Below are 15727 nucleotides of genomic sequence, written 5' to 3'. Positions count from 1 at the left end.
TTTTTTTTTTTTTTTGGAACTCCATCTTCCAATTCCTCTCCCATTTACCGATTTTGATGAGGTACCTGTGGAGAGATTGTGCACCTTGCTCGGATATTACTGCAAAAAACACAATGGTGTCATCTTGTAAAGAGCTTTATAGATGATGATATGCCTTTGGTGATGTCATTTATGAAATGCAGGAAAAGGCTCGGCCCGCAGACCGAACCTTTGGGGACCCTAGATCTTAGGGGGACCTTAATTATTGTTTCTTAGGAAGCTTTCAATCTATTTGTTAACTTTTCTCCTGCTGAAAAAGTTGACGTCCGACCTTATCACATACCTACCTGAAGTCCACAATAAGAACACATCAGTTTGGTTCTCAGGTTCCATATTACTTGTGATGTCTTCAATGAGCAACAGTTACAACTTGTTAACAGTATATATCTCTATTTCTGAGATTATATACAGAGCGGTCAGACACTTTCGGAGGAAGAAGAGACACAATATAGTTTGTTGAATTACACGACTGAATGTAATAACATTTAAAATACCGTAGGACTAAACATTGATACTTAATTTTTTCCATGTCCCTGCCGATGATTTTTCAGATAAAATACACGACATGTATAAACGGTTTTGTATCCAAATTGATACGATTAATGAATACGCAACGAGAAAACTATAGAAATCAGATTATTATCATTTTATTTCAGTATTTTTTTATTTATTTTTTATTTAAGATATAGAGCCCGGGGAATCCGTGATGTGACTTTGGTCCCCCATTTTATTTTCATTGTACATTATGTATAAAAAATATCGTTGAATTATATCAGGTGTTAATTCTTCTAATCATAAAAAACCCCAGCTAAGTACATATATACTAAAACAGATTTTTAGGAGAAGCTCACCCCCCTGCACCGCGTCGCAACGATTAAAAAGGGGCCGGACCGGGAGAACCTGGAACGACTCGTGTAGATCGATAATATAGGGGCTTTGGGGTATTAAAAAGTGCAGGTATCATTTTTTGTTGTTTAATTAGAATGTAAATAATTGCGTTTTACTCCTGACGATGACAACGATATGCTCTTCTTGTAATGATACCTCGCTGTTGATAAAATAGATTTCCCTTAGAGGTGACCCACCTCGCAAAACTATTTTTGTCCAATGGAAATTCTACTGGCCAGTGAGACCCACGTCTCCTAGTGCACGGACTTTGAGGGGCACTTCAGTTTTCCCGCCGCCGTCAAGCCAGAAGGACCTATCGTTTCGGTAAGATATCTTAATTGACATTTTACTCTCCGATGTTGATTTTTAGTCAGTAACGAATTTACTTCTGACTTAATTAACCATCATTTCAGTAAATTTATTTGATAAAAGGCCGATACATATTTAGTATTTCCCTTTTTTTTTATTAATTGATTAATTCTGATTAATTGATTGAGAGCGTATCGCGTGAATGAGCCCCCCCCCCCCCCCCCCCCCCGCCACACACACACACACACGCACTCACATACACAAAAACGGAACACCTAGCTAGCTTGAAAGCCTGTTTGTTTTCGAACTGATGATTACTGAAAAATATCAACATTTTTTATTTTCCCGCCATATTTGAAAATATGAAAATGATTTCCAATCTTGATCGGTGCGCTAAAATCAAAGGTTAGTAAAGGAAGGGAAATAACTCCTACAGTATAGTCTGGTTTCACTGACTAGAAAAACACTAGCTCATTTTATTGTTATTTTCATTTAAAATGTGACGGTATTAAATATTGTGTATATTCTGATGTTTTCATTGTAAATACATGTATTCCATGTTGTTTTAGAACAAAAATACAAACAACATCCATTTTCAAGGAAAGGGAGATAATAGCTGTAAAAATAAATAAAAAAAAAAATAAGAATGGGTTCTGTCCAGTAACATTCAGAAAACTCTATCCTGGAAATTTCAAGTAAAGTATATAATTTAAAGCTTTCATTTAATATAGAGGCTAGCTGTCATTAACCAGATATTTTGTGGTTGAAAAAGTTTAACCAATAAAAACTACATGCTTACAAAAATTAGGAAATGCGCTTAAAATTACTTTCAATAATGTCTTAAAGTTTACTATACAGATCAAATAAGTAATTTTGAGGTTTGCACGTTTTTTTTATAATTATTGATAGACTTCGAGACACGACAATTAAGATAAATACAGGTTACACAACGAGTGGTTGTTGGATATGGAATTTATTTCACACGAGTAAGTTATTTCTTTAAAGTTACAAAAGACACAAGCTTTTAGAAAACATCCCGATAGGTACGTTGGACACCTAACATTAAAATCTGGTCAAGGAAACAAACAGAACTGACGGGGAAATTGTTAAAAAATGCATTTATTTAAAAACATAGTGATTTTAGTTCTTTTTAATTATATATGCAACATTAACCCACATGCGTGGAACAAACTAGTTTATTATGAAGCATTCTTGGCACATAATTTCATAGTACTTACATAGAGAATGTTGTTTTCAGGGGATTGTCTAACGTCAGGACATTCACCAGGTCGGGGTTTTAAAGTGAGCGTGATCTAGCTCTGGATAGATGACCTTGCAGTTAAGATTCATGGAATCACCGTTGGTTCACTCATTTGTCAATTTGTTCTGTCCCTTCTCTTACAATGTTTAATTCCTGGTACAGACATGAATCTGGTACAAGTTAAGCAATTCAGCATCATGATTGGGGTGCCAGGTCTGTGTGGTCCAGACCTGGTAAACCAATGGACCACCATGTGTCGGACTGTTATTGCTTGTAAATCTTGTATTGGGTGATTGTTTGTGTCCAGGGTTAAATACTTGTGAAAGAATGTACAGATCAAATTGAGACATGTCCGAGCCATCCGTGATGTCATGCATCTTCCTTGCTTGGAAGTTTATTTGGAGTCGAGGTTGCGTAAACTTGAAGAATCCCGGCTATAGGACAGGACTGTCAGGCCCCACCAAACCTGAGGTGTGTATCACAACACAAACCATCAACACAAGGCCAAAATTAGAACTTTGTTTGCCCTCAACCAACTGATAAACAAAAACAGGCCTACATTTATCTTATAGCAAATTCAATGGATCTTACTTGGCTTTAAAATAGAAATCAATGTCATTATACCTGTGGTCGAAAAGATGAGGCGATATATCCATTACAGTATTATAGTGAAAAATACATTTCAGAGAAAAAGGAAATAGTCGTACATTTTGAAAAATATTCAATATTTGTTTGCAATATCAGAGAAATACATTTTTCAATTGGTGTTATCTACAAATTATATTGAAAATGGAGTATATGTTGTATCACTAAAAGCCTGTGCATAACATAAACATTTTTTTGAACCTACATATAGGCGTGTTCAAAGTCTCAAAAGTCAGAAGAGGGCAAACAAAGATTTAAATTTAGGCCCAACCATGATGAAATATTGGAAGTGAAAATAGATGATTCCATTCCTCAGAAGGGATTTGTGTGTTCTCAGTAATTGAGTCAACTGTAAATACTGTATGATACATGGAATTTTTGTTCTTTACTTATTGTTGAAAGCTTCACAACCTTTTTACATGTGTAATCCACAGAAGTGGAAACTGTTGATCACAAAAGAAGGTAAATATTTCATGTTACACAAAATATCAACAGTAATGCTAACTAACATTAGGGCCGAGTTGTTCAAAATGTGATTAGCTTAATCACTTGATTAATAAAGTCTCAGTCTGAGTGTATGTATTCCTTAAAATTGTCAGGTAGGAAGAGAGATTGTTATAGTTTCAAGAAATTTTGTTAAGTTAGTTTTACCAGAAATGATTTTATCAGGGTTATAAAATTATTGTTAAAATGTGATAAGCCAAATGACTAACTGGGTCCTGTTATTCAAAAATTGTAATATTTAGTGGTACCCATTGAATCACTTAAAAATATTGATAATTACTGTGATATATCTATTCCAGGACCACCACCCGGACCGACCGACCGACGGACCCAGGACCACCACCCGGACCGACCGACGGGACCCAGGACCACTACCCGGACTGACCGACCGACGGGACCCAGGACCACTACCCGGACCGACCGACGGGACCCAGGACCACTACCCGGACTGACCGACCGACGGGACCCAGGACCACTACCCGGACCGACCGACGGGACCCAGGACCACCACCCGGACCGACCGACCGACGGGACCCAGGACCACTACCTGGACCGACCGACGACGAAACCCAGGACCACCACCCGGACCAACCGTCCGACGGGACCCAGGACCACCACCCGGACCGACCGACGGGACTCAGGACCACTACCCGGACCGACCGACCGACGGTACCCAGGACCACTACCCGGACCAACTGACCGACGGGACCCAGGACCACTACCCGGACCGACCGACTGACGGTACTCAGGACCACTACCCGGACCAACCGACCGACCGACGGGACCCAGGACCACTACCCGGACCGACCGACAGGACCTAGGACCACCACCCTGACCGACCGACTGGACCCAGGACCACTACCCGGACGGACCGACAGGACCTAGGACCACCACCCGGACCGACCGACTGGACCCAGGACCACCACCCGGACCGACCAACCGGACCCAGGACCACCAACCGGACGAACCGACCAAAGGGATCCAGGACCACCACTCGGACCGACAGGACCCAGGACCACCACCCGGACCGACTGACCGATGGGACCCAGGACCACCACCCGGACTGACCGACTGACGGGACCCAGGACCACCACCCGGACTGACCGACTGACGGGACCCAGGACCACCACCCCGACCGACCGAACGGACCCAGGACCACCACCAGGACCGACGGGACCCAGGACCACCACCCGTACTGACCGACGGGACCCAGGATTTTTTTTTTTTTATTTCTTTCTTTTTTTTTCTTTTTTTTCTTTTTTTCTGTTTCAGGTGGTCCTATTGAGGAGGCCTCCACGTGGCAGGACTGGTAACAGCTTACCGTATTTATCTGCAAATAAGCCCCCTCCTCCTTTTTTTTTCTTTTGATTTTAAAATAATGAGATAAGTGATAGCAAATAAATCCTCCCCAAATTTACCTTTTACATTTGGAAAGATGGGTTATTTAAGGATAAATACGGTACACATAAACGTATATTTATGTGGGCTGGCTAACATCCTCATACATGTCTCCCCTTTAAATGTAAGGAAAAGTATTGTCTTTGTATTGGTTCTTCTAATTTCTGGTCCCAAACCTGTACTTTCAACCATTAGGATATTTTGAGAAAAATTGCAGTATTCCTGCAGCACCTAAAGCTGATGTGCATTGATAACTTTTTTTCACTGATAACTTTTGTTTGGAGGGCAGTAACTTTTAAGATCCCCTCCAACAGTTAAATTTAATAACTTTTATTCCTGCACAAGGGGAGGCATGATTATATTTAAAAAAAACGTATATTTAGTTGAATATCTGTTCCAATTTTTGCATATTCAACTTTGAGTAGTCATTTTGTTAATATTTCTGTGAATATGTCAGTAGAATAATATAACTATTAAGATAAAAAGAGAACAATTCAGAAACGTTCCAATATATTGACCACAGGATACGGTCCCGGATGCACATTTCTAGTAAAATAAATTAAAAGAGAAAAAAAAACCCCCAAAAAAACACATAAAATTGTTTAATATTCGGTCTCATGCTTGTTGACAGTGTTTATTATACCACACTCTATTTTATAGGTTCCCAAAGAGAGCCAATCTTTTTGGTGTTTGATGGTTTATTCTTACAGACCGAACAACCAATTTTGGAAAAGATCATTCCACTGGCAGGGATTGCACCAAGTTTTCTTTGGAGAAGGACATTTAATGTAAAAAAAAAAAAAAAAATGTGATGGTCAATTTGACTTGACCAGATGGTGTAGAATTTAATTTGCTCAAAGCGAGTGTCCCTGAAATTTTCTTGGTTAATAAATAGATTGGAAAATTATGAGATATGTTATTGTTATTTCTTTTCTGAGATGATCTCTAAATTAGATACTTTGAAGAGTTATTGCCCTTTGCTTATTTCAGTAATTTCCAGCACCACTAGATTTCTACACTGAATTTTACTTATACAAAAGTGATATTACATGTACATCATTTTGCAGTTAAGGTACTTTAACTGATAATCAATAAACTGCTGTGTAGAACAATATCGTAGAGAATTCAAGAAATTTGTTGAAACCAAAAGTTGAGGATTTATGAGATAAACATGTAAGGGCAATAACTTTTGCAAAGAAAGTCTAATAACAATGTCTCTGGAAAACAAAATTATATACATGTATATGATTATAAAGCCTTAAAAGTTTAAAATAGGTTGAAAAATGAGATCAGTGGACTGTACAAATGTTAATTCCGGATGAGTGGCGCTATCATGTTATCTGACGATTTCGAACCTTAATATGATGGTGAGCTATTCAAATTGCCCTACGACTGGTCTGTCGCAATCCTTGGTTCCTAGTTGTGTCCATTAAATTTTGAGTCTAATCTGGGAAAACAAAATGGCCAACAGGCAGCCATCTTTGATTTTAGCATGGGTTATATTTGATTGAGCAATAATATCACAAAGATAATTTTTTGGTATTTCAAAACCATTAACCGACATGGAAAATGCATGCATGCAAAACCCTTAAGTTGAAATTTACTGTTTAAGCAATTTTGGCCATTTTTTAGTAAAAAATCTATATTCCTAAGGGACGTATACACTAATATCAGAGTTGGTGGTTTTCCCTATATTATTTTTTATTATTTATATTTTTTATTGTAGTATTATTTTAGTGTATAGACTATTCCAAAATTGTTTTTTTTGTCTGCCTTCAGAAAAATATAGTCCTAACACAGATTAGTAACTGAATGAGTTAATATTTACAACTTTTGTGCGACAGGTGTTATAAAACTACTTTATTACAGGAGAATAATTTGCTGTTCTAATATAAAATATACATTTACAAGTTTATCGAACACCAATCAGTACAAATTAGCTGACATATAAAAAAAAATTCTGGAATCGATTAATTGCATGGATAAAGAACAAAATTGAAAAATTAACTTACCAATATAAATGCTATACTTGGAAATCCAAATAATGAAATTAGCATAATGACCTTGGCAAAACTTCATATATACAAATGTATAAGCACATTACCTTCACTTGATTGTTTTAAAAAGGAACTGGTTGTATATGTTATCTATGCATGACCATCCCAACACTTACTTTACTCTAATTATCGTTAATTGGATTTGTAAATTAACGGTACAATATATTTTTCCGTTTATTTGTGAAATTTTATTTCTAAATGTATTAATGGACAGAAAACTTTTCTTATAGATCTGGAAAAGCATGAGGCGCATGCTTCAGTAAATACGTTTTTGCTTAATTCTGATGATTTGGAGAAGTAGGGACACGTGAGCACTACTTCAAGGATTTTTCAAACTCTCAAAACTCTGATAGTTGCAAAGAAAGGCAACTCTTACAGGAGAAAACGCATGTTAAGGGGAACAACTCTGAGCAGCCTATCAAATGCTGTCATATATATTTTTAATTAAAGAAATAATGGCTACCGAGTAAAATTTTGAAAACAAAAACATAACCCCATTTTTCTGAAAACTCAGACAACCAGAATTTGCACGAAAGTAGCACTAAAATATATATTTTTTGTGTGCTCAGTTAGAAATGGAAACTAACAATGAATAAAATTTACTTTAAAATTTATTATTATTTTGTTTTATTTTGACTTTCTATTTTTGTGTGATAAAACAAAAATATTTATATTATTGCTTTTAATAATCTTTATACTCCTTTTAAAACTACAGAAACTTTTATTACCTGAGTACATGTATCCATAGTGACCCATAGGCACGATTCCAGATCCACTATTCTGTACACAGTGAAACCTGACTTTACCGACACTGTATGGCACTTAGACAGTGTGTCGGATATAACCATGTGTGAAGTCAGTAACGGCAATGATAGTGGAAAATGTAGCCATTCTGGTGAATATGGTCAGATGACACAGGATGTTGTTGATGTGAGTTGCGGGTAAAGACAGGTTTCGCTGTATTATAATTAAATCATTCCATCAGGTGTGGAATTCATGTAAAAGCCTTGTGTATGAACCACCACCACAACTCATAAATTACAATAAAGTGATTAACCCTCATCAGTTTAAATCAATGGACAAATTTTAGATGAGATTCCATAAACGAGTCATTTTGCAACCCAAACAACCTAAAAAACAAATCTAATGCAGCATAACGATTCAAAATCAAATTTATATAGTTTCATCAAGTCAATCATGAAAACAAAACATACACATTTTGTATTAAATGAAACAAAAGATTTTGTTTCCTGCTGAAGATTACATTTTCAGTTTCTGCCTTGTCCATTTCTTCATATATTCAAATATTTAAGTTAATTTTCTTAACACAAACATAAGAATCTTCTGAATACTGAAATATCTTTCCCAGTAAGTAGATTAATTTCTGCTGATATCTGATCTTTTCAATAAGTATAATACTCTTTGTCCCGAGAGACCCTTTCCGTTGTCACAGTGTCCAAAGCTCTGTATATATAAATAGTAAGTACAAAGCTAATATATATAAACACTAAACAGTAATTGCATTTAATATACAGTATATGTATGTTCATATAACTGTAAAATGAAGTTCTCACATTTTGCGACTTTGTTTTAGTGTTACATGGTCTCATTTCACACTTCTGCTGGAAAAAACACAATTAAAAGGTGTTAGATTTGTTCCTTCTCCCATTTCATAAAGAAGAAATGAAAACATTTATTTAAATCTTTTTGTGAAGTTTAAATTTTCTACTTTAATCCAGATGCACCACGGAAAAACAGCATTTATTGTAGTCTTATTTGCCAAGCAACTGATTGATAAAAAAAGAGGGTTTTGTCAGTTTCATGAACAATGCGTATAATAAATTTCCGCACTTAACAATCTCTCATCAAGGATTGTCCTGTTTTTTGGCAATATTTGCTTTATCATTTCTGTCTAGAATGGTCTTTGGTACACCAGGCTTGGATTTCAAACTTGTCAGATTAGTTAAATCTGTTTGATCTTTTACTTCTTCTAACTTCCTTTGATCACGCTCCTCTTGAATTGTGATTGATTTAAACGGTACATTTATTTGTCTATAGTTTGATTCATATACATATCCCAGGAATCCAATTGTAGCTGTGATGGGGAATACCACATACGGAGCATATGTCCGAGCAAAAGCTATAATCACCGGCCACATGGTCCCTTCCCAAGTGAAATTCAATTGAGCTTTATTCTTCTGCGACTAGCTTCAGTAGTTAAACCTGTCAAAAGAAAAAAGTGTTAAAATTATTACTTTCATAGATGCTTGTATGGATGATTATTATGATGACGATGATGAGGGCAATTGCAAAAGAACATGCTTTGTGTGTGTGTGTGTTATGTATCTGTCTTACTGTTTTGATCATGTAAAAAAACTGGCAAAAATAAAAAAAAAAAAATAAAAATTATTACTAAACATATACATGTACATATCTATCACTAGAATCTTGTGCCATGGTCATGATCAGATACAAAATTTATGAACTGTTTAAGATATTTGCTGTATATACATGTATATATATATAAGATGTTAAAATTTACCCTATCATTTAACAGTATAAGAATAAAATGAAATGGTTACAAGTTGCTTCTTATATGACCCACTGATCTTTCTGGCAGTATGGCTAGTCCCCAATGATTGACCCAGCCCAGCCTTGCCATTTTACCAATTAAATAAATATAAAACAGATGATAATGCATATTATGTTTCTTTGACTCAGATAGTGGAAATAGAACAATGGATTTTTCAAAACATGTTCAGCCCTACAGAAATGCGTCTCTCCCTTTTCTTTTTATATTGGTGCTGAATGAAATCTCACAGGTTGTAGGTCACGACTCACAAGTCACAATTGAAATTTGGGTAATCTCAAGGAGTGTGTCAGAGGCTTGAAACTGTCTCTGTCTCTGACACTCAGCAAATGCTGCGATGGATTATCAAACCTTGCACTGACTGGGTCCGATTCTCGTCAGGGTGCTTGGAATGAATATGTTTCCATGTTCTTTCACATATCACAAATGTTTTTGCAGCCTGATAAGACATACTTTCCCTTGTCAAATTGTGGTTAACTTGGTCAAGCCATCATCTTTTCCATCATAATATGCACATAGAATGAAGAGTCAAAAGGAAAGTTTAACTCATGCAAGTTTGATGGTAGAAACAGGTAAATTGTCTATGTAATCACATGTACCTTATACCTAGGTTAAGTATTTTATAAAATAACATATACTCTCTCTTTAAAGGCAATGCAATTCTTATTTTCTATTACCCTTTACATGTGTAATGTACCTGTGTGTAATACAGGTGTTATTTTCGATTTCCTGGCTCTGGAGCACAGGATATTTCTGCCATTTTCTGGCTACTTTTAATTATATAACTATTTAGACTAAGCATTCCCTGTGCCTGAAATCATACATTTTTGTAACTGTTACTGGGACCTTTCAACATTTTAGCTGGACTGATGACATTTGTATGATGTCTGACGCAATATATATATATATAAGCTTACACAATGTATGCTGTAGAGTAAGGTAACAATAAATGCCTCGTCCAACTTACAAGTAGAACCAGAAATTGGTTATTTCATGGTTTGACTTTCAAGCAAGACATGACAATGCATGACGCAAGGACCGCCTGACTGAAAATCCGATGAATGGAATATTCAATTTAATAATCTAAATTACATGTATGTAGTTGATCATAAAACGTACCTGCATGTCAGTGTAAAAAACACATCAAACCGGTGTAAATTGCTTCAGAAATTACCGTCGGTACCGGTGTTGCACATGTGTCGTCCGCTTGTCAACATCAAGGACGTACGCACGTGTCCTTAGACGTAGTTTCGAATTATTGTCAGTCATAGTAACCTATCATTTTCTTTCAAAGCAGTTGAGATATTTTGCAATAAATTATTTAACGCCTTCATTTGATGTATGTTTGTATTTTACCACGTATAATGTCTTCAATTGTTTCGTTATGTTTTGTTCACCAAACAAGAAAAAACTAGCTTTGCATGTTCTAAAGGTGAAGGCTGCCAGGTGAGAGGTCAACGGAGGAGAGTTCAACTTCATGTGCGACAGCTGACGTGATTCGATGTGTCTGCTATCGTTTTATTGATCCGTTTCTGAAAACAGTCTGGAGTTAGTTACGCCGTATGTTCATGGAAATATTCGACAAATATGATGAGAGATTTAGGGGTAGCTTCCCCAGGAGACGGAATAAATGGCAACCCGTCTCGCCATTCATCTTCGCGACCAGGTTCGAGTGATCGGTTGTACCCATCACTTTTTCCGTCAGACGATGAAGATGACGAACCGTACTACTCAAAAGACAGTGACAGTGCCAGTGGAGCATCTGTTACAAGTGAGGCACGCTCAACTCCCCCACTTGTCGGTAGCAGACGACACCTTTACCCACAGCATGATTTTGTGAATCACCTGAGACCTGAAGAGGTGCGATGGTTCTACAAACAAGTAGGGGATAAGGAATGGAGGCCATTTATTGGCTATGACTCGTTGAGAATAGAGTGTAGATTTCGTGCCATGCAAAATATAATGGAAGAGGAGAAGTCTATGTTTGAGAAAGATATCATAACTGTCAGAGGCGGTTTATATGAAGTTGATGTTGATATGAAAAAATGCACCCCGATATATTGGTCAGGTATGTATCATAAAACTAATAGTCTGTTAATTAATCATATGTCTATATTTTTGTCTTTATATTTTTGGTTTTGTTTTAATGATACATCTTCTTGTTATTAGAGCGTTTGCAACTTTTTCTGTGTAACCATTTTGCATGTACAACTGTAGACATAGACAGAAAGATAGAAATAAAACAGTGTCTTCAGTCAAATGAGTTAAATGAAGAGAAGGCTGAGCTGGGCATGTATGAGAGCCAATTGATGGTCATCATGTTTCTTCAACTGAGAATCAAACCAGGGGCCTATGGATGCGCTGACTAATAAGATATATCTATAGCTATTCCAAAGAAATGTTACCTTCTGCAGTTGTATACTTATACAATGTAATACATGTATATACCAAATGCAGAATGTACCTGTATGATTACATAATTTTCCTGAATAAAAGCATTGTAAAGAACTAAGCATGTTCATCAATAGAATTTAATACATTTGATACATGCCTATATATACCAGTAAGAGCTTATCATATATCAGACTGTAAGATTTAGTCATCACTTCAAATGGGGCCTGTTCTGCATGATCAGTCTAGCGCACACAACCTCATCTGATGAAGCTCTGAGGTACATGGTTTGAATTTTAAGCTCCATGTGGGGGCGATAGACCCAACAAATAAAGAAGTAAACTTATAACTCTAGAATGTACCTATAAACTAATATGTAAATATTAAGGCACTCCCAGTGTATGTAATGCACATAGATAACAAGACACAGCAAGGTGTCACACAATGACACAAGCACTCATGCAGGAGATAGGAAATACAGTATCAATATCAAGTAAATTGATCAGGTGTGGCAATTCACACTTAATAAAACCTACCAGCTAGCTTGTTATTCAAAAGTGTATTGAATTTTATTTCTGAATGTATTTGCATGTATCTTTATGGGAGCCATTTACTATACTGATAAGTTGTATATAATTAACTTATATTTTTATATTAAGGTATACGTAATAAGTGAAATAAACTTGAAACTTGAATTTATGGTCCCATTGTACATAGTTTGACTACAAATGTGCTCAATTGTTTCTAGCTGGCTGATAAGCCTAATACAATGCTGTATTTAAGATTGTGTATACACGTCTACATATGTATGTAGAAACTAAAATTCATGAAAAAGTGTTCTCTCACTTCATATCTAGTATGTATAAGTACAGTGTTGGCTATAGTTAATCACTGTTAACAATCTCTGATTAAAAATCTTTTGAGTGGATATTAGATAACCATTGATTCTGTCTGAAACGAAAAATTTCCTGCATAAGTTTCAGAGAAAAAATGAAATAAATGGTGTATCAATTGAAACAACTTGAGTAATACCGGTATTTAGTTAGATATAGCAGTAGTTGGTATTGATTATAAGCTGCATAGATCCCCATTCTATTCGAGTTGTCTGTTATACATTTGTACATATATATATGTTATTGTGTTGTAAAAAGGGGAAAATAATAATTTATATAAGAATAATGATACTGACTTTTGTTGGTCACATGTCAGAAATGTCATGTTGACATAATATAATATATATATAATGTCACATTGACATAATGCTATAGTTATATGAATAAATTATGTAAATTATGTCAACATGCATATGACATATGTCATTATCAATGTCATGTTGACATAGTATTAGAACATCAATACAGAAGAAATCATATTCCGCGCGGTTGACAACAAGGAATTAGCGCGAAATAGTTTTCTCTAATGGTTGCCCAATAGGTGGCACATGTGTATGATTTGTCCATCTTTAGGTTATTTTTTTTTTTACATCTTTTAGGATGTAAGTCTTTTAGAAGGATTTTGCTTTGTGTGTTACATGTGTAACAGGAGAGGAGAAAATGTAGCGGCCAGACCGGGGTTCGAACCCGGGACCTCCGAACACTAGCCGGATGCTCTACCAATTGAGCTACCTGGTCACCGGTGATCGACCCAGTCCAGTCCCGCTACACACCGGTACACCTCCCTCCTTTTTTCCAAGTCTTTGCCCTCGAAGACACACGAGACCCTTATACCACCACCGTGGGTATTTTAGTTGGGCGCCAATTTTGTAACAGGAGAGGAGAAAATGTAGCGGCCAGACCGGGGTTCGAACCCGGGACCTCCGAACACTAGCCGGATGCTCTACCAATTGAGCTACCTGGTCACCGGTGATCGACCCAGTCCAGTCCCACTACACATGTATTAAATTTGATAATTACATGGCATCACTTGTACAGAGGCCGGTGCATTGTGAACAGCCTATAGGTGTTAGTTGTTGCCACCTGGGGGTTGGTTCATTGGAGAAAATTCTAAAGAAAAGTTGAGTAGAATACACTGGACATCCACCTTGTGTTCAATGTATTCCTCTGAATTTACCTTCAGTACCAGGAGTCTGTGGTCTGGTAGCTAGGATAATCTACTCCCAGAGGCTGTTTATTAGTTGTAATGAGCTTCTATGGTGCTGTGTTCACCATCCATTTATTGCCTAAACATTGATTTTACTGCAACTGATGACTGGATCTATGGTGACTTACTTTTAAATGTATATATTACAAAAGAATACAAAAGAATTAAAGAATTAGATACAAATTTAGTATGTATTGATAGTACATTTTTTGTATATCTCTATTTATCCCACCATTGTTCAATATTTCATTGTTGTGATCATTGAGTTCATTATAAAGAATCTGAAAAGATATACTAATATATGTCATATAATTATATATAAAGCGTTATTACAACAGCCAGATCATCAATAAGAAGAAAATATTTCTTCATGTCTTAAATCTAAATCTTTTTGTTACTTGACACGATCTATCTCTATATATGTTTTCTCCTACATATACATTGAGACCCCTACATTCTGGCCCATTAAGCACAATCAAAAGACAAGTTTATAGCTGCTTTCATAATTGTTTTTAAGTGCCGTGTGTAAAACTATGAGCCCAACACGGGGGTTATTTCAATGGTTCAGTTTTTTATTGAGAACGTTGTTGGCTAAAGGGTATACAATGCAACTGTCATCAGAATGACAATCATTTATTGTGACGTCTTATAAGATACATGTGTAAATATCAGAAATTGATGACATCATGAAAAACAAAACAAAACAACAGCAAAACAGTAATTTGGTGGAGAAATAAATTTGATATGTAGATGAAGTTGACAGTGTAATTTGATTTGATTGTTTTAAAATAAGCTAAATAATTACTAGTGTAATTAAATATGAGCAATTAATTAATAAAAATAAGATTTTGATACAGGTGTATATATACATGTACCTAAAGGTAAATCAGTGTGTATATCATATATTCTATATATAAGGCCATGTCACCAGGTATGTCCCATGTCATATTACGGTCATATGATCATGAATGACCAAACCAAGGACTGGCCAGTTTAGATTTGTATAATTGATGTAACATTCTATAAATTCAGTTGTAGATAAATGACGTCATCTGATTTTGAATAATGTTATCTCTGCAGTCATAGGGGGAAGTGTTTACGAAATATATCCACATTGTTGAAGGAGAATCCTGGCCTATATATAGTATATATTGTAATGTGTATATGTAATCTATCAACCTGATGGTATACACTACTGATATCAGGTGTGATTGAACGGTCATTTTTCGGTCATTTTTCATTAGGCTATATAGCTATTTGCATAGATTTAGTTTCTAATGTTACAGTTATCAATGTAAGCAGTCAACAGCTACTCATCTATAGATATTTAATTCCTAGTGGACAAATTAAGATCAATACCATTGGGTAGGATATCCTATAATATTGATATAGTGATGATTGGTGTCTTAATGAATCGCCTTAATTCACAATCAAGTGTGGCAATTTTTATGATTAAAATTAATTTTTTTCATGATCATTTCAGATGGTAAGATATTCATTTATTTACAAATAGTTAAATACATTCTCCAATATGCTAGGGGAATA

General features: G+C 35.9%; 1 protein-coding gene and 2 long non-coding RNA genes across 6 annotated transcripts in view; 2 read left to right on the top strand and 1 right to left on the bottom strand.

Moving 5' to 3' along the window:
• Positions 1 to 1189: 1189 nt before the first annotated feature.
• On the top strand, positions 1190 to 3983 carry LOC117323430. Its single transcript, XR_004531728.1, has 3 exons — positions 1190 to 1251; positions 2495 to 2968; positions 3946 to 3983. It is a non-coding gene; the product is annotated as an uncharacterized LOC117323430 (long non-coding RNA).
• A 4272-nt stretch (positions 3984 to 8255) lies between these two features.
• On the bottom strand, positions 8256 to 10941 carry LOC117323429. Its single transcript, XR_004531727.1, has 2 exons — positions 10811 to 10941; positions 8256 to 9324 (listed from the first exon to the last, which is right to left on the bottom strand). It is a non-coding gene; the product is annotated as an uncharacterized LOC117323429 (long non-coding RNA).
• A 209-nt stretch (positions 10942 to 11150) lies between these two features.
• The window catches only part of LOC117323428 (phospholipase DDHD1-like), a 30793-nt gene continuing 26216 nt past the window's right edge, over positions 11151 to 15727 (top strand). For all 4 annotated transcript variants that reach the window (XR_004531725.1, XR_004531726.1, XM_033878652.1 and 1 more), the window contains exon 1: positions 11151 to 11759. Coding sequence is in view for 2 of the 4 variants with exons in the window: in XM_033878652.1 (XP_033734543.1) it covers positions 11279 to 11759 (481 nt within the window). In the remaining 2 variants the exon portion in view is untranslated. The remainder of the gene's footprint in view (positions 11760 to 15727) is intronic.

Source organism: Pecten maximus, chromosome 3 (genome assembly GCF_902652985.1).
Source record: "Pecten maximus chromosome 3, xPecMax1.1, whole genome shotgun sequence".
Classification (NCBI taxonomy): domain Eukaryota; kingdom Metazoa; phylum Mollusca; class Bivalvia; order Pectinida; family Pectinidae; genus Pecten; species Pecten maximus.
This window is presented reverse-complemented; position numbering and strand designations above follow the sequence as displayed.